General features: G+C 43.4%; 1 protein-coding gene across 6 annotated transcripts in view; it reads right to left on the bottom strand.

Annotated features, from left to right (window-relative positions):
- Nucleotides 1–132: 132 nt before the first annotated feature.
- The window catches only part of pltp (phospholipid transfer protein), a 31304-nt gene continuing 7203 nt past the window's right edge, over nucleotides 133–24233 (bottom strand). For 3 of the 6 annotated variants that reach the window (XM_080301075.1, XM_080301076.1, XM_080301078.1), the window contains exons 3-12: nucleotides 23548–23647; nucleotides 23331–23459; nucleotides 23036–23191; nucleotides 22871–22934; nucleotides 22488–22643; nucleotides 22237–22413; nucleotides 22052–22111; nucleotides 15598–15762; nucleotides 13646–13713; nucleotides 5094–5655 (exon numbers count right to left, since the gene is read on the bottom strand). In XM_080301075.1, the coding sequence (XP_080157201.1) occupies nucleotides 5229–5655; nucleotides 13646–13713; nucleotides 15598–15762; nucleotides 22052–22111; nucleotides 22237–22413; nucleotides 22488–22643; nucleotides 22871–22934; nucleotides 23036–23191; nucleotides 23331–23459; nucleotides 23548–23647 (1502 nt within the window). In that variant the 3' untranslated portion in view covers nucleotides 5094–5228. Of the gene's footprint in view, nucleotides 1127–2266; nucleotides 2344–2428; nucleotides 2493–4794; nucleotides 4838–5093; nucleotides 5656–13645; nucleotides 13714–15597; nucleotides 15763–22051; nucleotides 22112–22236; nucleotides 22414–22487; nucleotides 22644–22870; nucleotides 22935–23035; nucleotides 23192–23330; nucleotides 23460–23547; nucleotides 23648–23757; nucleotides 23881–24233 lie in introns of those variants that run through there. The other 3 variants (XM_026166639.2, XM_026166642.2, XM_080301077.1) reach the window with 2 other exon arrangements.

Consider the following 24233-nt stretch of genomic DNA (forward strand, 5'->3'; position numbering starts at 1 on the left):
TTATGAGCGGAAGTTTTAATTCAGTTCAATTCAATTTTATTTATACTGCTCCAAATCAAAACAAGTCACCTAGAGGCACTTTATATTGTAAGGTAGACCCTACAATAATCAAAAATAAACTGCTGACAGGTGTCAGGTTTAGCTTTCAGTTTATTTTGAACAGGTCCATAATCTTTAATGTTCAGGTAAGTACAGGTGAGACAGGTTTGCCAGCAACAGCACAGATGAAAGATAAAATCTCCTGAGTGGTTTCCAGTATTATCATGTAGTTTTAACCTGTTTACACTTCCTAATGAGACAAAAAGCGAAAGATTCATCAGGTCAAAGACATCTAAGTACATCAGACAGCGAAGCATTTTCTCCCCAATCGGCTTGACAGTGATGAATCGTGTTTCATGTGTAAACTGAGCCAATGAGGAGGCTTCCAGCTACCTGACATTCAGGTGTAAATAGAAACAACATGAATCAACATGAAGTGAGAGGTTTTAGAGAGAACATGAAATATAAATTGATGTTCTCGGGCAGAACGTCAGTTCTTTAGAATAAACTAACAAAAGGTTAAAGATATAAACCTTGACAGCTACCACGTGATCACTTTTCTGCCCACTGGAACAACACCCTCAGAGGAGGGGCAACTTTCGAGTTGTTCTGACACAGTGTTGTCATGGATACAAGTGTTTCCCTTCATGTTTAATTCAGTCCTTCGTATTTATATTGTATGACCTTCACAGCGTCAGCGTGCATGTGACCTATGGTGAACAACACTGTCTGAACTATAATTACCTGTAATCTTGAAGATAATCTACGAATAATACATTAAACTGTGAGAAGGAGTAATAGTGTCTGTAACTGTAACCTTGTTAGTTTGGACTCATTGCAAGGTGTAAGGCTCACTGTGCTGCTGTCAGTTCTTTTCTGATCTGTTCATCATATACTCATCCTTTTAATGATGTGTTGTATATATTCACATTAATTGTAGATCTATGTAAACCCTGCGTATGAACATTTAGGCAGTGCTGGTGGTGGCGGTGGAGTTGGCAGTCTGTTGCTCCATCTCTGAGCTTCCTACCACCATTTCTCTCAGCCCTTTGCTGAAGTGAAGATTTGCTCCGATCACGATGAAACCCTGCAGAGATGGAACAGCTCCTGTCAGCCAGGGGGCAGCACTGAGTTTATTTCTGCATAAATCTGACTTTAAAAAAAAGAAAGCCTAAAACAAATAAAATGATAATACAAGACTTTATTATAAAAAAAATGTGTGACGCCCACAAGTGTATGGTCACAATTGTAATTTTTTTGTAAATTGTTTTTTTTGATGGTGGTATTTAGGGATGGGTATCGTTTAGGTTTTATCCGATACCGGTGCTCAAACGGTGCTCAAACCGGTGCTTAAAGAATGGAGAACACAAAATTGGTCCAAAAACCTCTCATGTTCAGCTGGTTTTTTGTAAAAAGATAACAATGTTAGCCTTTTCTGCAGCTATGGGGCATATATGGTATCACTCTTGGCTGGAAGCAGTGCTTAAACAATGGAAAAAACACAAACTTTGTCCAAAAACCTCTCATGTTTAGCTGTTTTCCACTTTTTCTTTGGTCATTTTAGCCTTTTTGGCCAGGGTGAAGGGAGCATCTGCCATCAAACAAGAAGACAGCCGCATGTAGCTATGATGATGTTTGCTAGTTCACTTTACATGCATGCATACAACAAGTGCACTCATGGGTCAAAATGTTCACCAGTACTGAATATCCATTGACATGGGAACAGTAAAATAATTCTATTTAACCTCAGACACACACAGCTAGATGCTCTTCGGGGTCAGTCGGTTCACTGAAATGATTTATCTGCCACCTCGGTTGTGGTCCCAACTCGAGAACAAGAGCTCAAACTGCCCGACTGACATCCTGAAATATGACCGAAAACTCCTGGATCAATCCAGGACATTCTGTTGCCTATTCCGAGGAATCGGATGACCCAGATTCTCTGTTTCTTCCTTTTGTTTCTTAGCAACATCAGGATCATCATCACTTCACGTGTACTCTGTGTTTGTCAGTGCATTTTTGAGGACAAATTTTCCATAAAAGCACTTTCGATGTGCATCTATTTACACAACAGGTTTGCATTCAAAATATTTGAAAATTTATTCAATTTTTTTTGTAATCCACTCAATGTGTTACAACTAATCAAAATCAATTTTATGTTTTATTTTCATAAATATGAAAAAAGTCTAAAACTCCTCAAATAGTCGAGGGGTAAAATCACACTCACGTTATGATATTCAACCACCTCCTCAATGAAATCCACCCCATCAGCCAGCGGGATCCGAACGCCTCTCTTTGTCCAGTCTAAGAGAGCACACACAAACAGAGCGACACTGTCACGGTGTGTTCAGGGTCTGTGAGTTTTTTGATTGATGAATTAGGTTCTTACTGTTGATCAGTGGAACTACAGACATCTGCAGCATCGTCTTTAGAGGAGCCTGCAGAGGAATCAACTGCAGACACACAGAGAGGTTTTAGGGTGTATACGCTTCATGTTTTGGTCAGAACGTGTAAAAATCAGGGAGAAAGTGTTTGTTCTGTAGTTTTGTGTCTTGTGGAGATCAGAGAAATATTTTTACTGCTATTGTTCATGGTCATCATCATTATCATTGCATTAATAACATAATCTACAGCATTGATATTGCATTCAGATGTTTAAATATATTGGCACCCAATCAGCCTTTATTACAGGAGCAGTTATAACCCCTTTAAACTGTTGAGTTAAATCTATAATCTTAAATGCTTTTGAATGCTTTTCATAATCTTAAATGTTTATATGCAGATTATATTGCATTATAAAAGAAAGGCCTAACTCTGAGTACACTCTGTGCCAAAGTAGACAGGAAGCGCAGGCTTTTGCAGAGCGTGCTTGTGAAAGTGAAACTAAAGCAGAGTCTAAGTGTAAGTTACTTTGAAGAGCAGTTTGGATGGGGCTATTTGAATAACCAGGTTATTCATTGTTATCTTTTATTCTTTTATATTCTTTTATTAAGTTTTAAGTAGTATCATTTGATTAAAACATTTATTCGATATATTACACATATAGTTTCAGTTGTGTACGTGCTGGCCTTCTGTCTGGTGGAAAGGTTACAAGGTTTAGCTGGTGAGGTGAAACTGAGTGCATTTCAGGTTGACACAAACACACACACACCCACACACACACAGTAGATGGACTCATTTATAGGTGAAAGTTCTCCACCATTTGACCTTAGAACTGAAGAAGCTTCTCGGATGAGAAGTGAAACGTCTTCAAGCAACTTAAAGAAGTCCAGACGCTTTTCTTTGCAAGCTCCTTTGACTACGATGACCTGGATGACTGAGAACCTTCACAGACATAGGTGAAAGTTTAATTATATTTTGCTTGTGACCAGGGTTTTAATAGTTTTGCAGTTTTCATTAGTTTTTATTTTAATTCAGTTTTGATTTCAGATTTTAAATTTTATCTCAGTTTTAATTAGTTTTTACCAATTGTTTGCTAGTTTAGTTTAGTTTTTATTTTTTTGAAAATCCTTAGTTTCAGTTTAGTTTTGATTAGTTTCAGTTATGGTTTTAGTTGTGTTTGCAATAATTAAGTGTAACAAAATCCCAGTTTCATCATATCAGTCATGCTCTTCTGCTCATCCTTGGGTATGTTGCTATTCCAGCTACCTGCACCCTGGACAGGTCGCCTGTCTGTCGCAGAGCTAACACGCAGAGACAGACAACTCACATTCCCACCTATGGGTTCTTTAAATAAATAAAGGCAGATGAACAACCACTGATACCAGGCAACTATAAAATGTATATCTTGGCCCCAATGAGACTATTAACTCTTGCAGCACCGGGTGATCGTAATTTTGGTTCAAGTGAATTGATAAACTTTTTGAAGGCAATTGACTCACACAGTTATGTAGATATCCTCGTCCTGTTGTCTCGGGATGCATCACACTGCCTTGCCTGGGGTTAGCTTCTGTTTCTGGGGATGAGGGTCGAGTGTGCTCCCTTACCTTCTCAAGGTAAGCTAGGTTAGCCTTCTTGTGTGAGCTTTTCAAGCGCACTTTAAGGATTGTGGGATTTTTTTCCCTTTAGAAATGTCCCTCATAATTTGTCTCTTTCCACTACAAGACACTTGCTTTAAGCAAAACACAGTCATATTCAAAGTAATCCCAAATTGGACTCTGGCGCTTTCTCCTGACATGATTCTGCGCGTGGACGGAGCAGCAACACAGACGACTCGACTAACGTGCTGCCACCTGCTGGCATAATGAGACACAGCAAGAAAAAAATCTGGAAACTAAACTTCATTTTCACCCTCGACTATTGTAGGACACGCACACATCAATGAAAACTAAACACATTTTTGCTATAAATTCAGTTAATTTTAGTTAGTTTTGTGAACACTCATTACAGTTTTAGTTAGTTTTCCTTTTTTTGTTTTTATTTTTATTTCCGTTAACGAAAATGTTTTTCACTTCTAGTGTTAGTTTTAACTGTGTTAAAAGTCATTGTGGTTTTGAAACTTATGCATGTGATGACGCATGAGGGGGCGTTATAAATTTCCCTGATGATATAAAACAACTGATTGTGTATTGTTCGAGAGAGATCGATGCTGCGTACAGTGTTCATCTCTCCATTAAAATCATCGTTTGACTTAACCCGGCCGGACCAGTGTTGTTATTTTGGATTTCCTCCTATATCCCTCCTCAATATTTGAACCCTTAACAGTCTCCTTGCTGTCTCATTGAACCAATTACTGTAAGATGAAAACAAACTTACCGCCAGAGACTCGAGAGCTGACTGGTTGGAGAAGATCTTAAACCTGAAAGGTGAAAAAAAGTCGATAAATAATCAATAATCAAGTTGTGCTATAAAATGGTGGATCATTACGAAGCCAGTTTTAACCAACATGGCGATGGTGTTGGTGATGAGTTCGTTCTGTTGGAGAACCGGTGTGAGAGCATAATGTGGTGGGTTAGAGTTTTTCATTCCTGTAGAAGGTGAGCGATGACAGGTGTAGTCCGTGGTGTCAGGGGTGTGTGTGGATGAGAGGAAGAGAGGACCCAAACGCAGGAATAGCAGGTAGGTGAAGATTGGTGATTTATTGTAGACAATGGAGAAATGAACAGACCATGAGATGGCTGACTGCCTGGACGACTGAAAGACTGGCTGAATGGCTGACTGAGCATAGGGCACACACAGGAACGACAACATCAATGACAAGACAATGACCAGGTTGAAACTGAGGGCTTAAATACACCGGCTGAATAGTGACTGATTGGAGACTGGTGAGTGAACAGCTGAACACAGAGTCCAGAATGAATCAGTCCTGGTGGGTGGCCGTGTGGCCAGGGGTGGCATTGGAGTCGATCTTGTGGGCGGCCACGTGGCCAGCAGTGACGCTGGAGTCGATCTGGCGGAAGGCGGCGGCGGCCACTCAGCAAGTCCAGAGGCTGGCTGCGAGGAAGACAGCGGTGGCCACTCCGCAGGTGTGGAGGCTGGCCGCGAAGAAGACGGCGGCCTGGTGGCCGGTAATGGCGAGGAAGGTCAGTCAGCGGCCTGGAAGGTGGCCACCGATGCCAAACCCAATGTGGACAAGGCGGTGGCAATCGCTTGATCAGGCGGTGTGGAAACCTCTGGCTGAGGAGAGAGAGAGAGCTCACAGCTGGCTCTGGGTGCTGTGACTGCAGATTGGGGAACAGAGCTAAAAACGGACTGGGAGACTGACTTGGAAGCTGAACAGCAGGAGACTGGACTGCAGACTGGAGGACAGGAGACTGAGCTACAGGTGACTGAACTGAGGATGGGGACAGTGCTGCAGCCTGAGACAATAAACCGGGAACATGAGATGGAAACAGATCTGCTAATTTACTAAGGGAGTGAGCTAGGGCCTGAAAACCTGGATGAGGATGTGGATGAGGTGGTGAACAGGCAGGTCAACATGCTAGCTCTTCCAATCCATCCTCCAGAGCGCGAGGGCAATGCCTGGAGAGCCTCAGCTGAATCTCAAGGGACGTCAGGTTAGATCCTGGTCTCCGAGGGCTGCCCAGAGCCAGGCGAAACCCCTCGAAGATGTGCTGTCTTTCAATTCAATTCAATTCAATTTTATTTATATAGCACCAAATCACAACAAAAGTCGCCTCAAGGTGCTTCATAGGTACAGAGAAAAACCCAACAATCATATGACCCCCTATGAGCAAGCACTTTGGCGACAGTGGGAAGGAAAAACTCCCTTTTAACAGGAAGAAACCTCCAGCAGAACCAGGCTCAGGGAGGGGCGGGGCCATCTGCTGCGACCGATTGGGGTGAGAGAAGGAAAACAGGATAAAGACATGCTGTGGAAGAGAGACAGAGGTTAATAACAGATATGATTCAATGCAGAGAGGTCTGTTAATACATAGTGAGTGAGAAAGGTGACTGGAAAGGAAAAATCCCCCAGCAGCCTATGTCTATTGCAGCATAACTAAGGGAGGATTCAGGGTCACCTGGTCCAGCCCTAACTATATGCTTTAGCAAAAAGGAAGGTTTGAAGCCTAATCTTGAAAGTAGAGATAGTGTCTGTCTCCTGAATCCAAACTGGAAGCTGGTTCCACAGAAGAGGGGCCTGAAAACTGAAGGCTCTGCCTCCCATTCTACTTTTAAATACTCTAGGAACAACAAGTAGGCCTGCAGAGCGAGAGCGAAGTGCTCTAATAGGGTGATATGGTACTACAAGGTCATTAAGATAAGATGGGGCCTGATTATTTAAGACCTTGTATGTGAGGAGCAGGATTTTGAATTCTGGATTTAACAGGAAGCCAAAACAGGAGAAATCTGCTCTCTCTTTCTAGTCCCTGTCTGGACTTTTGCGGCAGCATTTTGGATTAGCTGAAGGCTTTTCAGGGAGTTTTTAGGACTTCCTGATAATAATGAATTACAGTCGTCCAGCCTGGAAGTAATAAATGCATGAACTAGTTTTTCAGCGTCACTCTGAGACAGGATATTTCTAACTTTAGAGATGTTGCACAAATGGAAGAAAGCAGTATTCTGTCTGGCTGCATCACAACCTGGTACGGCAGGAATGCTCTGTAAACAAAGATCTATGGAGGAGGTCAGATGATCCCACCATAAAATAATAATAACATTTTATTTACATTTTTTATATAGCACCTTTCTAGACAGAATCATAAAGTGCTGAGATAGCAATGGTGTCACATGAGAATACTTGGAGGATTTTGTCAACAGCGTAGCTGCAGCGTTTTGGAAAACCTGCAGACGATCCAGAGAACCTTTGCTTAGACACATAAAGAGTTACTATAGTCCAAGCGTGAGGAAATAAATGCATGTGTAGCTATCTCCAGTTCAGGGCGAGATAAAATAGGGCAAGGGCGTAGATTTGGCATGGACGGAAGGGACGTGTCCCCACCAATATCCAGCTATTATTGAATTGTCCCCACCAATAATTTGATCTCTTCGAGTAAAGAACAACAAGAAAAAAACGATCTGTCAGCGTCTCATTCACCCAGCGGAGCAGAAAGAGTTAAATTACGTTCTCTGCTGGAGTCCTACGTCATGTGACAAATATGGCCAATGTGATTGGCTGAGCCTTTCAGGGAACTGTTTAGTTTTAGCAGCGGCAAGCCTGCGCTGCGAGGAGGACGGCAGCAAAAAGGAAGAACCTGGATATAAGAAAGTGTTTTTCAAAGAAACCTGTAAGTCACTTAAACTCAAGTTCACTCATATAATGTGTCCGTCACAATAACGTTATAGGCTATGCTAGGACATACATGCCAACACTCCCGATTTTTCCGGGGAATCCCGAATTTCAGTGCCCCTCCCGAAAATCTCCCGGGGCGACCATTCTCCCCAATTTCTCCTGATTTTCCACCCGGACAACAAAACTGAAAACCATATCCCAGACTGGCCCAGCCAATTCCAGTTTCCAACAATGGCTACTAGTACTGCAGCTACTTAGTTTTAATATTACTCTTATTTCTCTTTCTGGGTCGCAAAATAAACTTTTAACACATTTTCAGGCGAGAATGTAGCTGTGTGTCAAATAACTTAAACATGTTATTGTTTGGCCTTTTTCAGTGCTTTAGTTGTGTTTTATTTGTTGGTGAGTAAATCGTTTTGGCTGAGATTAAAGTTATTAGATTAAATAAAACTTTATCCCTCGGGAGGATTCCTCCGGGTTCTCACACAGCTGAATAAACTGCTGTGTGAGAACTCCGGTTATATTTTAGACAGCAAGGAGCAGACGGCAGGTGACGTAATTCTGAAGGCTAGACCGTCCAATTTCACATTTCCGGTCTACCTGGCTTCCGGAGGACCCGGCCCACTTAGACCACAAAGGCCGGGTCCTCAGGTGGACGCAGCCTCTGAATTTGGACACCCCCGGCCTGTTTCCGGTCAGACAATAATAACGGTGATATTTAACTTATTTTATCCGATAAATAAACACTGTAAGATTCAAGTTTTTTGTATATATATGTACATGTATACCCCCCCCCCCCCCCAGCCCCTTTGAATGTCTCCCTAAAAAATCCAGTTTTTTAGATAATATAAAATCATTCAACAAGAATGATTTATTAGACAGAGATCGAGTGTTAAAAAGCGCCATATTCAGTAGAAGCCTCTGTATTTGCGGAGGCTCGAGTTAAAGGAAACTCAGGGTTTGAACCATCACGCTCGTAGAATCCGCTCACCGTGGGAAGAAAAAGCCAGCCGGCAGAAGAGTCTGGATAAACCCTCCTCAGGCAGGCCGGTCTCAAAGAGCCGGGCCCAGCGTATCCAAACAGGGACGTGGAAAACAAGTCCCCCTCCATGGAGCTTCTCTGAGCTCAGGAGACAAGGCACGCTCGGCGTCGCTTACCAGCCGAACCCCACCGCCAGTAAAGCCTGAGCTTTACCTGAATACCTCCTCTTCTCCTTCTCCGTGGCGAAAATGCCCGACGAAGATCCAGCTGATGGAGGAGGGTGGAAAATGCCGAAAGGAGGACGAAGAGACATCGTGAGGCATCATAGAGGATCGGATGGATAGCAAAGCCAGACGATCATACACCAAGGCAGCCAATACATCGTTAAAACTAAATGAGAACAGCAGAGCAGAAAAAAATTATACAAAAGTGGAGCGCGACAAACTGCACCCGGCAGCGGCAGAGCCAAACACAGGCGCCATCATACCAGAAGTTCTTCAACAGCTTCCAGAACATACTGGAAGTTCTATGCACAGCATAGCACCAGGTCTGAGCTGCCGGTCATCCAGGACCTCTACAGGCCCAGATGATCCTCTCTGCTCCCAGCCCACCCAGCCTAACACTCTTCACAGGACCAGATTCAGGGACAGTTTCTACCCACAGGCCATCAGGCTGCTGGACTGCAAAACAGGTCAGAGAGGTATAACAATTGAAAATGCACAACATGAGGAAAGATGAGGAGAACAAAGAACTCCCTCCAGACTGAGCTCCAACAGGGAGATCCAACAGAAAAAAAACCCTTAGCACATGAATCATCACATCTCACAACATAGCAGACAGACGCTTCGGAGGCGTTTGGAGGGGATGGGGGGGTGAGTGTAGGTCTGTGTCAGTGTACATGCGTATGTGTGTGTATGTGTGTGTGTTCCTCATTCAGCCGAGAGAAAGTGTCCCTTCTCCCGGTTAAGCAAAGTCAACAATCTTCAGTCGACGCGGGTGACCTTGAACGAGGAGGGAGAAAGTCACAACACAGTCAAAGGAGCTTGCAAAGAAAAGCGTCTGGACTTCTTTAAGTTGCTTGAAGACGTTTCACCTCTCATCCGAGAAGCTTCTTCAGTTCTAAGGTCAAATGGTGGAGAGTCCCAGATATAAACCTAGTGGGAGTTTCCCCCCACAGAGGGACAAAAGGACCCCCTGATGATCCTCTAATCGCCTGAGCCAAGGTGGGAAACTGGGCGTGGGTCCCAATCAGCCAGAGTTTCGGGTGTGTTCATTGTGAAACCTGGCCCCACCTTATCATGCGAATTCCTGAGGTCAGATGGCCCAGGATGTGAGTGGGCGTTAAGGCGTCTGGGAAGGGATCTCAAAACTGGATTAGGGTTAGGGTTACCCGTCTTCAAGCAACTTAAAGAAGTCCAGATGCTTTTCTTTGCAAGCTCCTTTGACTACGATGACCTGGATGACTGAGAACCTTCACAGACACGTGACAACACAGTCTTGTTATCTGAAGGAGAATTGTTATTCCCCTTAGCTTTTGCCTTGAGCATCCAGCTGGCGCCAGGGGGGGGGGGGGGGCGCATGAGATGAAGATGGCAGTTGTTTTGGTTAGTGCGAACAAACTGCATCCAATTTAAGAGTTGGTCTAATGTCCGTCACTGGTCACCAGGTCTGAATTCCCGTTGTTCTTCTTCAAGATGTTATGTTATGTTGTCTCGATCCTGGGTCTTATGACCCGGTGTTTTGAGTTTTAGTTTATTTTGATGTTTATAGTATGTGATTAAACTCATTGCCCAGCTTTTCTAGTTCATTTGTTTTTAGATTCCCTTTGTGTCTTCCAACCCCTGTGAAGTCTCCCTTGCCCTTCATGTGTTTCATGTCTGTCTTACGTTGTCAAGTTCATGTAGTCATGTCTGCGTCTCATTATGTTTCCTGTTTTATTTTGAAGGGGTCCTGTGTTCCTATGTTCAATGTTTTTAGTTTTACTTTCCCCTCGTGACGTCGTTATGTTCATGTGTGTCAGCTGTTTCCCCATGTGTTTCCATTTCCCTCATTATCCTCCTGTGTGTATTTAGTCTGTGTGTCTTCAACCCTAACCCAGCAGGTGGATGAGGGAAGGAGAGGCAGGAGGAGGAGAGACCCGAGGCGGCGAGACCCGAGGCGGCCGCCGGTCTGAGTGTCAGGTGAACTCCAGGTAAGAAGTTATGACCTGCAGTCTATCTGAGTCAGATATAAACCAAGTTTAGGTGGAGTTTATTTTCGTTATGCTGACTTTTTACCGTCAGTTGAGTTATTGTAACTGTATTGTAGCTAGCATGACGGAGTTTCTATACAGCTGGGTGGGTAATTGATGTTACTGATAATGAACTTTATTTTATTCATAAGGTCAGTTAGTAGAGTTGCCAACTGTCCCATAAAAAACGGAATCATCCCGTATTCAGTGAAAATATTACGTGTTTCTTATTGAGGTGAAAAGGAACACAAAGCTGCAGTTTTTCTGCGTCGTTACGCTGCACAGCTGCCTCTTCTTCTCTCAGTCTCTCCCCCTCCCTCTCCTGTTGCTCCTTCAATCATGAAACTGATCAATGATCAGCAGATGTCACGCTAAACAACAGCAGCACGTTTGATCAGCTGTTGTTAGAATTTATTTAATATTAATTTCTAGTATCAGCTGATGTTTGCTGGAGCCACAGCTGTAAAGCTGCTAGTCATGATGTCGGTTTGGATATGTGGTGAGAGGGAAACATGAAGATGAAACCAGGAGATGTCCTTACTGAATCATCAGAGCTGTGATGGAGAAACAGGTTTACCTTTTAGGTGACATGGATGAGTTGAAGTTATGAACTGTTTCTGAGAGACAAATAACACCAGGATCCTTTTCTAAGTAGCTGACAGCTGGTAACTGTGCAGGGGCGTGTCTAGCAAAGTGTTGCCAGAGGGCAGGTAGGGCATTAACAGGGAGAGGGGGGCACAAAGAAATACTTTTCTTTCTTATTTTCAGTTAAAATGTCTCGCTTTTATTTATTTATTTATTTTTTATTAAACAATATTTTTTATTGCTTTTTGCAACAGCATATAAAGGTTTGTTTTCACAGTAATATGCCGCAGTAATAAGAACACCACCCCCACACACACACCTCCCATCCCTGCTCTCTCCCAAACCTACATCAAATAAAAACACATGAAATATGCATACATTAGTACAGTATGAAATGTTTCGCTTTTAATAAATAATTATCTGAATCTAACAACCAAAGTTTTTATCTGATGTAAAATGTATAGAAATCACACATATACCAACAAGACTGTACATCACTGTCACCACAGCGTCTGTTTTCATTCAAAGGCTTTATGGCTTTAATACCTGGGGGGCCGGTCTCTAGTCAAAATGCCCAGGCTGATGTTTTGTCCCAGTCCAGGCCTGGGCACGACACGCAGTGAATTAATCTCAGAAGGTGCATTAAAAAAATAAATGGCCGCACCAGTGGTGCACATCGCAAATTAGCTCACATAGACACATTAGTTGTGCCGCTTCTTAATGACAGTATCTTAGCTAACAACCCCAACTACCAGATTCAACTTGTAATTAGCTAAAAATAACTTAGCCTACCAGTGAGAGGGACGTTGCTAGCTGGCAGTTTTTTCAAGCGATGTTTAAATTTCCACATTCTGACACTTTAAATTCTTCAGCAGCTGTCCGCTCAGCGCAGCATCAGCACCACGGAAAAACACGAATACATCCGTACTCGAGACAGAATTCACAATGTGTTTTCAGGACTTTCAGGCGTATGGACCAATATTTTCTTTTCTGATCAAACCAGAAAGCTTTAAAGAGCAGCTGGGTTTGTCTCACATTAACTGGCTGAGTTAATGCCAGTTAATGCGACATTGAAATGCAGTTGATTGAACAGAAAAGCTCGACTCTGTGGGGTCAAAGTTTGCAGAACTACGAACACAGCTGGAATCCACAGCTGTGCGTGTTCATGGAGCTGCATGTTCACCTGCTGGACATCACTGCCTGACAAGTTTAACTGTCTTCAGAACATTGCAGAGGCCTTATTGACAGTATTTGGCTCTACATGTCTGTGTGAGCAGATTTTCTATCACATGAGTCCTCAGGCAGCCTCTGAATGCTGGACACTTGGAGACCTGTGTCTCTGAGTGGGAGACCAGAGATCACATTCACATGTGTGTCTCTGTATTAACAAACATGTCATCATATTGGCCCAGTTTATTTTTCTTATCATTGTTGTGAGGAGACCATAAATAGCATTTGTATTTTCTGTTGTGCAGTTCATTTGCTGTTATGGATAAAAAGTCTTTTTTTTGTTTCATAATAGCTGATAACTATTCGCTGACAGCTGCCAACATCTGCACACAAATATAATCCTATAAAGTTGTTCTATACAGTGTGTAACTGTTCATGTAGAGCGTTATTAAATTTATTGCTAATGCAGTCATATGGCACACTGACTTCTGAGGAAATTTTAGATGCGCTCGTCATCAGAAAGGTTGCCGACCCCTGGGTTAGAGAATAATCGAGACTATATAAAAGACATGAGAAGCCCAGCAGGGAAGATAAGGGAGAGAGAGAAAGTGCGGCCGCCTCCCTCAAGAGCCAAGGAGTTACAAGGATATACTGTGTTTTGTATTAGTATTACCTTGTGTGCAATTTTGCTTTTTTTCTACATGAAATATTGAGGGGGCTCTGAGCCTAAGAATTTCTTTGCTGGTAGTGATGTGCCACTCTTACATATATAGGATAAAATAAAACTTGAAACTTGAGACTGATTTTCACAGTAAGGAAGATCAAGATTCAAATATTGCTACAGGAAAAAAATCTTGCTACAGATTTCAATGTGCAAACACAATCGAGTGAGTGTGGGGTGACTGGGTTAGGCCAATCTGATATTTAATGAACATGTTGCAGAAACAAAGAAGTGAAACATGCAAACCTGCGTAGGTCAGTGTGAACAGACAGACGTTTTCCTCTCATGGAAACTTTGGCATTGAACTTGGTCTCCTGCAAGAAGGGAAAAAGACGCTTTTAGTTTCCACCTCAAAGTCTGTGAGTTTTTTCTTGTTGAAAGGCTCAAAGATCATAAATGACAAGAAGGCGCAAACACTGAAGCCATAGGGATGCTTCAACCACATTTCTGTCACGGTTCTGGGTCATGTTGACCCAGCTTTCTGTTTTTCTAGATTATGATTTATGGTTTGATTTATCAGTGATACTGTTTTGATTATGATTATTATTTAGTAGGCTTTGGTCAGTGTCAAGTCTGTCTCTCTCTGTCTAGTCCGTGTCTTAGTAAAGTGTGTTTTGTTTCCTGTTTTACTTTGAAGGTTCTTGTTCCTGTCTGATGTCAGTGTTCCAGCTTTGCTCCCCCTGTCTCGTTAGGTCTTATTTCTCCCAGCTGTGTTCCCCTTCTGTCTCTAATTCCTTGATGACTCCCTCAGTGTATTTAAGCCCAGTGTGCCTTTGTGTCACTGTCGCGTCCTTAACGTCTGTTCACCCTCTCTCCCTCTGTGTGCTCTGTTTTCCAACCTGTCTAGTTATTCGGTACTCCCAGTTTAGTTAGTGTTTTTCTGTTCTGCTTCATCCCAGCAATAAAGCTGTGTATTTTGAGTTTCTTCCGCCTCCTCGAGTCCTGCCTGCCTAGACACAGACAATTTCAGAGTTTCTTTAGGGTCTTCGTCTTCATTTCTTTGCCTGGGACAGATATATTCTCTGTATGATGTTATATAAGTAAAGCTTAGTAACTTTTAAAAGGATTCAAAGGAGTCTTTACAGCATGAACCGAGTGTGTGGGGCATTGACTTAATGACCTAGGAGCTCAGGAAGAATGATGGGGTTTCAGCAGGTCAGAGATATACTGGGAAGCTTCACCATGTAGGGCGCTACAAGTTAAAACTAGAATTTTAAGGTGAAACCTAAAATACATTTAAAATGGGGTGGTTGTAGCTCAGGTGGCAGAGCAGATCAGCCACTAACCAGAAGGTCGGTGGTTCGATCCCAGGCTGCTCCAGGCTGCATGCCAAATATCCTTGTACCCAGGGCAGCTATGGCTGCAATGTAGCTGCCATCACCAGTGTATGAATGTGTGTGTGAATGGGTGGATGACTGAACGTGTAAAGCGCTTTGGAGTCCTTAGGGACTAAGTAAAGCGCTATACAAATGCAGGCCATTTATTTTACATTGGCAGCCAATGAAGAGAAGCCATGGAGTGACTTCATGGAGTGACATGTGAGCTTCAGCTGGTGACAGGTAAAAGTCTTGACGCAGCATTTTGCACAGTCTGAAGACAAGTCAAAGCTAATTTGTTAAAACAGAAGAAAGACGACGGTCACAATAATCAGTAAGAGCAGTTCAGCCTTTTGACACCAGCAGTCTGAGTTTAGAAATATTCATTAGATGATAAGGAAGTCATGAGAGGTTCCTGCGGTGTGTTTTTAAAGAACAGCTGTTATCCTCCCTCCGGTTAGGGTGGATTTGGAGTTTGTCTTTCTGCCTCAGATTAAAAGCCATCAAACACATATAATCAGCCTTTTAAAAGGACCAGTGCAGCCATCCAGTCTTCACCAGATTATCAGGTCACCAGCGTGGCAACCAGACCAGCCCAGCTAAGACAATTTCTATCAAAGGCAGAACTGTTATTTCAGATATCACTGACTCATACAACAGTAAAAGATCTGTTAGATATGACATGACCCATTTTAAAACAACACCAGTAATCCTAAACAAGTCCTTAAGAACGTTATCATGACGCAGTGATCAGCAGTATCAAACCAGACCACAGTGTACAGTCTTTAGTGTGTGTGTGTGTGTGTGTGTGTGTGTGTGTGTGTGTGTGTGTGTGTGTGTGTGTGTGTGTGTGTGTGTGTGTGTGTGTGTGTGTGTGTATACCATGGTCATGCTGCTCAGCTGAACCGGAGGCTGACCTGGAGGCAGCACCATCACATTGACGATGGCAGTCATGACAACCGTGGCTCCAGACGTCTTGATGGAGGTTTTGGGCGGAGAGTTGACGGCGAGCTGGAGAGACAGTGGAGCATCCACCAGTGCCGGGTTCTACCCAGAGTACACAAGGAGAACAGAAAATCAGGCTGGTGTTACACACTGAAAAGTTTAACTTTATTAACTTGTTAAGCCCCAGGGTTATTCCTAACATTCCTGCTGGAAAATGACGTGCCCAGAGCTAACTGACTATTTCTCAGCAATTACAAACTGTGTAAATCATCTTGATATCAAAATAAAGCTGACACTTGTGAGACTTCATCAAAAACACAATGATATCACAGCAGAGGCCACTGTTTCAAAGTAATTGAGGATAAAACCATATCTTCATCATATCATACTTGTCTGATCGCACTCAGTTCATTCAACTCAAATCCTTTACTTCTCAGCCCTTTCCTCTGACCACTGGCGTGCACCAGGGATCTGTCCTGGGCCCCTTCTTTTCATTATCTACCGCTTGGACATATTTTCCGTAAATACAATATCCAGTTTCACTGTTATGCCGATGACACCCAGCTTTATCTGTCCACTAAACCTGATTCTGCTCTTCCCCCATCCTCCCTCACCCTCTGTTTAGCTGAACTAAATTCATGGTTCTCTTCTAATTTTCTCAAACTCAACAGTAATAAATCCGAGCTCCTCTTGGTCGGCTCTAAATCTACATTATCCAGAACCAACAGTTTCTGTGTTACTATCAATAACTCGCCGGTCTTCGTTTCTTCCTCTGTGAAAAGCTTGGGTCTCATCCTCCACAGCACTCTATCTTTCAATTCACACATTAATAATATTACTCGGTCTGCATATTTTCAATTGCGCAACATTAATCGTCTCCGTCCTTCTCTCTCCCCACATGCCGCTGCCCTTCTTGTCCATAGCCTTGTTACTTCCCAGATTGATTATTGTGATTCACTTCTTTTTGGTCTTACTCAAAAATCCATCCACAAGCTCCAACGCGTCCAGAACTCTGCTGCCCCTATCATCACCAGGACCCCTTCTGTCCACCACATCACTCCTGTCTTGCAGCAGCTTCATTGGCTCCCGGTCAAATATCGCATCAATTTCAAAATACTCTTGTATACATTTAGGGCTATTCATCATCTCTCTCCTCCATATCTCTCTGATCTGGTTAAGATCACCGCCCCATCTCGTTGTCTCAGATCTTCTTCTTCCCTTTCTCTCTCCGTCCCTTCCCCCCGTCTTGCAACCATGGGGAGCAGGGCTTTCAGCTGCTCCACGACTCTGGAATTCCCGACCTCCTGATTTAAGAAACATCTCTTCCTTCTCTCTCTTTAAGTCCAAACTCAAAACCCACTTGTACAAAATAGCTTATCCCACATAACCTCTCCACTCTGCTATTTTATTTGTTTATGTCTTATGCTTTTATGATTCTGTAAACTTCTTGCTTTTATGTTGCTTTTACTCTACTATGTACAGTGACCTTGAGTGTTTTGAAAGGCGCTTTCAAATAAAATGTATTATTATTATTATTATTATTATTATTAAAACACAAAAATATAAAGCCAAATATTGTACCTATGTTTGTTGTTGCTGGTGTTTGGAATTAGGACACTGCGGCCGTTCATATGTATATTCAGCAACTGTATGTGCAAATAAAATATGCTGCAAAGCACAAATATGGCTTCGGGTCTGCCGTGGAGTTTCACATAAGCATTTTGCAATTTTGCCGAATTTTGCAGTATTTGGGAAATGAAGCACACTGAGAGATACAGCTAGGCAGGAAGTTTTTAACTTGACTGAAGCAAGACAGCAAAAGTAAGAGGGAATTGATTTCAATGTTTTTCACATGTGTGTCAGGGTTCCTTGACCCAGTGTTTCAGTTGGACTTCGTCACTGTTCAGTTCCCATGTATGTTTCCTGTTTTGTTGTGTTAGCCTTTTTGTCCGTGTGCATTATGTTTTACTTCATCTGTGTCAGTAGTTTAAGTTCAGCTGTAATCTCACCTGTTTCTAGTCATGGTGAACCGTTGGGTGAACATGGGTTCCATGCTTTGTGTTTACATCTTTTTGACTCAGTTGGTTTCTCTCAAAACGTAAAAGAACCCACCCACCACTTTAATCACACTCTAGACCTTGTTTTAACATATGGCATAGAAACTGAACATTTAACAGTGTTTCCTGAAAACCCTCTCCTGTCTGATCATTTCCTGATAACATTTACATTTACAATAATTGATTACACAGCGGTGGAGAGTAGACTTTATCACAGTAGATGTCTTTCTGAAAGCGCTGTAACTAAGTTTAAGAATATAATCCACCCACTGTTATCATCTTCAATGCCCTGTACCAACACAGAGCAAAGCAGCTATCTGAACGCTGCTCCAACAGAGGTCGATTATCTTGTTAATAATTTCACCTCCTCACTACGTACGACTCTGGATACTGTAGCTCCTGTGAAAACTAAGGTCTCAAATCAGAAGTACCTGTCATGATTCGGCTGTGTGGCAGGCAGGAGAGGACCCAAACGCAAACTCACGGAGACAAAACATAAACTCAAAAACACAGCTTTAATGCTGGCAAAAAGTGGAACACGAAAACAGTACTAAACTAAACTGGGAAAGCTAAACATAAAGTAAACCAGGAACCACGGGGAGAATCACACACAGCATGAGGGAGAACGCGACGCCGAACAGAGGGAGACGCAGACAGAAATACACAGAGGGTTAACGAGGAAAGTGGGAACACACGGGGAACACAGCTGACACAGATAACCATAACGAGACAGGGCGGGGTGAACATAACACTGACGGGAGACAGGCAGAGTCAAACAGGAAGTACAGAGGTTCGGACAGGAGGAGAGAGAGCACGGGGAAAACACAGACATAACGGGCAGGGGAAACATGGAACAACCACAAAGGGAGACGAGGGCTCATAAATACACAGAGGGCACACAGGGGGGAGAGAGAGCACGGGGAGAACTTAGACATAACGGGCAGGGGAAACATGGAATAAAATATAAGGAGAGACGAGGGCTCACAGATACACAGAGGGGAACACAGGGGGTAAAAGCCACGAAGGGAAAACACTTAGGGAACAACACAACAGGGCAACTCAGGAAATATGGCCTAAATAGGGAACAAAATACAAACATACAAGAAAACTAAGAATACTGGGCCAACATGGCCCAGGACCATGACAGTACCTGACTCCGTGGTATAATTCTCAAACACGTACCCTAAAGCAGATGACTCGTAATCTGGAGAGGAAATGGCGTGTCACAAATTTAGAGGATCATCATTTAGCCTGGAGAAATAGTTTGCTGCTTTATAAGAAAGCCCTCCGCAAAGCCAGAACATCTTACTATTCATCACTGATTGAAGAAAATAAGAACAACCCCAGGTTTCTCTTCAGCTCTGTAGCCAGGCTGACAAAAAGTCAGAGCTCTGTTGAGCCAACCATCCCTTTAACATTAACTAGTAATGACTTCATGAACTTCTTCACAAATAAAATTTTAATCATTAGAGAAAAAATGACCAATAATCATCCCACAGATGTAATATTATCTACAGCTACTCTTACTACCATTGATGTTAAGTTAGACTCTTTTTCTCCAATTGATCTTTCTGAGTTAACTTCAATAATTACTTCCTCCAAACCATCAACGTGTCTTTTAGACCCCATTCCTACAAAACTGCTCAAAGAAGTCCTGCCATTAATTAATGCTTCGATCTTAAATATGATCAACCTATCTCTAATGATCGGCTATGTACCACAGGCCTTCAAGCTGGCTGTAGTTAAACCTTTACTCAAAAACCATCTCTAGACCCAGCAGTCTTACTTCCATAGGCCGATCTCCAACCTTCCTTTATATCAAACATCCTTGAAAGAGTAGTTGTCAAACAGCTAACAGATCATCTGCAGAGGTTTATTTGAAGAGTTTCAGTCAGGTTTCAGAGCTCATCACAGCACAGAAACAGTTTTAGTGAAGGTTACAAATGATCTTCTTATGGCCTCTGACAGTGGACTCATCTCTGTGCTTGTCCTGCTAGACCTCAGTGCAGCGTTCGATACTGTCGACCATAATATCCTATTAGAGCGATTAGAACATGCTGTAGGTATTACAGGTACTGCACTGCAGTGGTTTGTATCATATCTATCTAATAGACTCCAGTTTGTGCATGTAAATGGAGAGTCCTCTTCACACACTGAGGTTAACAATTCCAACATCATTGTCAAGTTTGCAAACGACACTACAGTGGTGGGTCTTATCACCAACGGTGATGAGACGGCTTACAGGGAGGAGGTCAGCGCCCTGACCCACTGGTGTCAAGACAACCATCTCACCCTCAACGTCGCAAAGACAAAGGAGTTGATAGTGGACTTCTGGAGGTGCAGAGAAGTACACACCCCCATCACCATCAACGGCGCTGCTGTGGAGAGAGTGAGCAGCTTCCGGTTTCTTGGTGTACATCTGGCTGAGGATCTTACGTGGTCAGGACACATAAACAAAACAGTGAAGAAGGCGCAGCAGCGCCTCTTCTTTCTCAGGAGACTGAAAAGATTAGGCATAAGCGCCCGCATCCTCAGGACGTTCTATTGCTTCCTTCTACTGGATGCATCACCACCTGGTACGGCAACAGCACTGCTTACAACCGCAAAGCTCTCCAGGGAGTAGTGCGGTGCTCTGAACGGATAATTGGAGGTGAGCTTCCCTCCCTCCAAGACATCTACAGGAAGCGGTGCCTCAGTAAAGCGGGAAGGATCATCAAGGACTCCAGTCACCCCAGCCATAAACTGTTCAGACTACTTCCATCCTTCTGACAGTCTCCACGGCCTCTGTGGTGGGTATGCAAGTGAAGAGAGAGACTACATCAAAGGACACCATCGTTTCATCTGGATCCAGGGTAAGTTTCTGGACCTTGTCGGTGAAGTCAGTGGAGTTCTTGATGTGGTGTGGGGTGTTCTCCACGAGAGGTGCAAGGATGGTAGCAAGGTGTTTTGGGTCTGAGTGGGACAGCTTCCTTGTGGATTTTAGGAAGTCCGTAAATGCAGGGTATGGTATCCCCTGGGTAAAGACGGTGATATGTAAGGCGGTCAGTGATTTTGTCCTTTTCAAAGTCTTGAATGCAAGCTATAACTTTCTTTTTGTAGCTGCTTGTGGGGTCTCGCTTTAAGGCTTCGTAGGTATTGTTGTCACTGAGGAGTGTAGTGATCTTTGTGTGGTAATCTGTAGTATTTAGGACCACGGTGCATCTTCCCTTATCAGCTGGTAAAACAGTGATGTTGTGATCTTTGCTCAGGGAAGAGTACCCAGCCACTGGTACAGATATGTGGACGACACCTGGGTCAAAATCAAGACACAAGAAGTGGAATCCTTCACTGCGCACATTAACGCTGTGGATAAAAGCATCAAGTTCACCAGGGAAGACACAAAGGACGACTGTTTGCCTTTCCTGGACTGCGCCGTGCACATTGAAGAGAACAGCAAACTCAACATCGAAGTTTACCGGAAGCCCACACACACGGACCAGTACCTCCTCTTTGACTCCCATCACCCTCTGGAACACAAACTTGGAGTAATTAGGACCCTACACCACCGGGCAGAACATGTTCCCTCTAAGCCTGAAGGAAAAAAGAAGCAACACACACATGTAAAGGAAGCACTCAAAACGTGCGGCTATCCTAAATGGGCGTTCTTAAAGTCAGCAAAGAGGCACAGAAAAGAAGACCAGACACCAGCGAGGGAGGATAAGAAGGACAGACGCAACAACATTGTCATCCCCTATGTAGCCGGTGTATCAGAGAAACTCAGGAGAGTTTTTCCTTTCCAGTCACCTTTCTCACTCACTATGTGTTAACAGACCTCTCTGCATTGAATCATATATGTTATTAACCTCTGTCTCTCTTCCACAGCATGTCTTTATCCTGTCTTCCTTCTCTCACCCCAACCAATCACAGCAGATGGCCCCGCCCCTCCCTGAGCCTGGTTCTGCCGGAGGTTTCTTCCTGTTAAAAGGGAGTTTTTCCTTCCCACTGTTGCCAAAGTGCTTGCTCGTAGGGGGTCATGTGATTGTTGGATTTTTCTCTGTATCTACCTTACCATATGAAGCACCTTGAGGCGACTATATAAATAAAATTAAATTGAATTGCAGAATCTGTTTACCAGTTCTTTAATTGTTTGTTGTTTTAGCTGTTTGGTGGTTGTTGAAATGCTTTTGTGAGTTTTTAGCTGGGATTCTGACATTTCTGCTTTACCCAATATCTGGTGGTGCATCCCATTAAACAAACCTCTTTTTTAATGAGCCTTTACTCTTGCACTTCATCTCTGTTCTGTTTCTATTGTGTTGCTCTTGTGTTTCAGTCATGTTTCTGCTGTGTCTGCTCACCAGCATCATGATGAGTCCAAAGTAGGTGGTTCTCAATAACATCTCCAGATCTTTGGGCATCTGAGCAGGTACAAGAAACAAACAGCAAACAGGAAACTAGTGACTTCTGTGATGGTTTTAGATGTTCTGGTTTTTATGGTTCTGGGTTAGGGTTAAGTCTAAATGTTTTGTTTATGCTGGTTGACCTTTTCATTGACTATGTGCATCTGAAAGACTCCGGCCGTGTAGTAGGAGAACAAGCCACTGTCGAAGAAGAACTCGGACAGTGCCAAGTATACCATCCGGTCATACTCTTTGATGACGGGTTCCACAGCATAGTTCACCAACGAGACGTTCTGGTGAGAAAGGTCGAAGAACATCCCCTGAGGAAACAACAGACACAATTCATTTATGGCCTCTATAAAAACTACATCAGGTAATCTCAGGTAATCTTCACCCTGAAGTGCATGTCGAGGCTCCGGGACGTCACCACGGGATCATCAATCAGCGAATAATCGATTCCAATAAACTGATCAACTTCTGTCCTCACTGGGATCGTCTCCAACAGTGAGTTCACAAGAACCAGAGCGGCATGATCCAGAGCCGGGCAGATCTGAGCGAAAGAGATAGAGGAGACCGGTGAGAGAGAGAGAGGGAGTTATGGGACAGGTGACACAGGTGACACAAAGGAGACAGGTGAGGGAGATGACACAGGTGAGCGCAAGAGGTGAGGGAGAGAGGGATGGGTGAGGGAGGTGAGACAGACGGATGGGGAGACAGGTGAGGGAGGAGAGACAGGAGAAAGACAGACATGTCAGAGAGTGACAGGTGACCAGGTACCTTTTGGTTGAGGAGGAAGCGCATGCCTGTTGTCAGAAATCTGGCCAGGAAGCCGTAAACTCTCCTTTAAAAAAGACACAGAGCTTCCTGGTTGGCTGATACTGTCACATAAGTCACATCATGCATTTAATGTTTATTGTTTATTGAATCACTGTAATTGATTACCCCAGCGTTCCACTGAACTTTGCACTCATTTTGCTGATATTGGCATCACAAGTGATGTTATTGATCTTCAGCCGTCCCTCCTCATCTCTGATCAGGTTCAGAGCTGTGTTGATGTTCACGCCCTCAGCCGACGCGTTGATGTTTCCTGTGTCGTAACTGAGAGGCAATAACATTATCATCAACAACAACATCATCTGCAATTAGTGTTCCTGTGAGCAGCAGCTCTAGTGGAGTGATTTGGTTCTCTATGGTGGAACTGCTTGGGTTGAACTATGTGTTCTGGAGGAGAACTCACAAGAACCAGTACAGGATCCGTCTGTTGAAAGTCAGTGAGATCGATGAGTTCTGAACGTCGAACAGCAAACCAACATCAGGGATGAACTGCAGATCAGCGTGAGTCAGATTCAGCTCTGTAATCTTCACACTAATACATAGCCGACAGAGAGGTGATGTTACTAAAACACATGTGGATGGGTCTAAATGATCACTTCAGATTTTGTGGGGTCACGTACTCAGTGATGGTGTACTGGAATCGTCCGTCTTCCCCCTTCATCTCCGGCATGCTGATGTTACTTAGCTCCTCTTCAACAAATTTTTGAGTTTCATACTTCACTGTAAACACAAAACAAACCTGATGATGACATTTCTAAAGTAGACATTTAAAGAGCTTTGGCAGAGAAAGTTCTTCAAACTTCCAAATAAATAACTAAATAGATAACTACCTCATCAGTAACTCTCTGGAGTTTAGAAGGACTTAGCAGCTGAGCTCAAAAATGTCCTGAAGGTTCCCAAACTCATTTAATCAGAAGAACTTTTCAACCTGACCAGTGATGTTTGGGAGTGGTAGAAAGAGCACTTTGACCAACATGTCCTCCATGTCATCCATCAGCTCCTTGTTTCTGTCAGTGATGGCCTCTGTGATTGCTCTCCTTTCTAAAGTTCTGCACACTGTAAACTTGATACAGTCCCGATCAAAAGATGCCTTTAAAAGGCAAAATCTGTGCAAAAATGTGGATTCATTGTCATTTTCTGTCAGGTAGTCAGACTGTCATGATGTCATTCTGACTTTTGTGTCTCCCTCTCTGATGTCCATGACGTTCTGACGGCAAAGACAAAAAAGCTTTCCCTTTCTGAACGTGGTCGGGTTGTTGAACTGCATAAGCAGTCACAGCACGCCGTCACTGCTGAGGTGGGACGC

The sequence above is a fragment of the Astatotilapia calliptera genome, chromosome 5, assembly GCF_964374335.1.
Source record: "Astatotilapia calliptera chromosome 5, fAstCal68.1, whole genome shotgun sequence".
In the NCBI taxonomy this organism is placed as follows: domain Eukaryota; kingdom Metazoa; phylum Chordata; class Actinopteri; order Cichliformes; family Cichlidae; genus Astatotilapia; species Astatotilapia calliptera.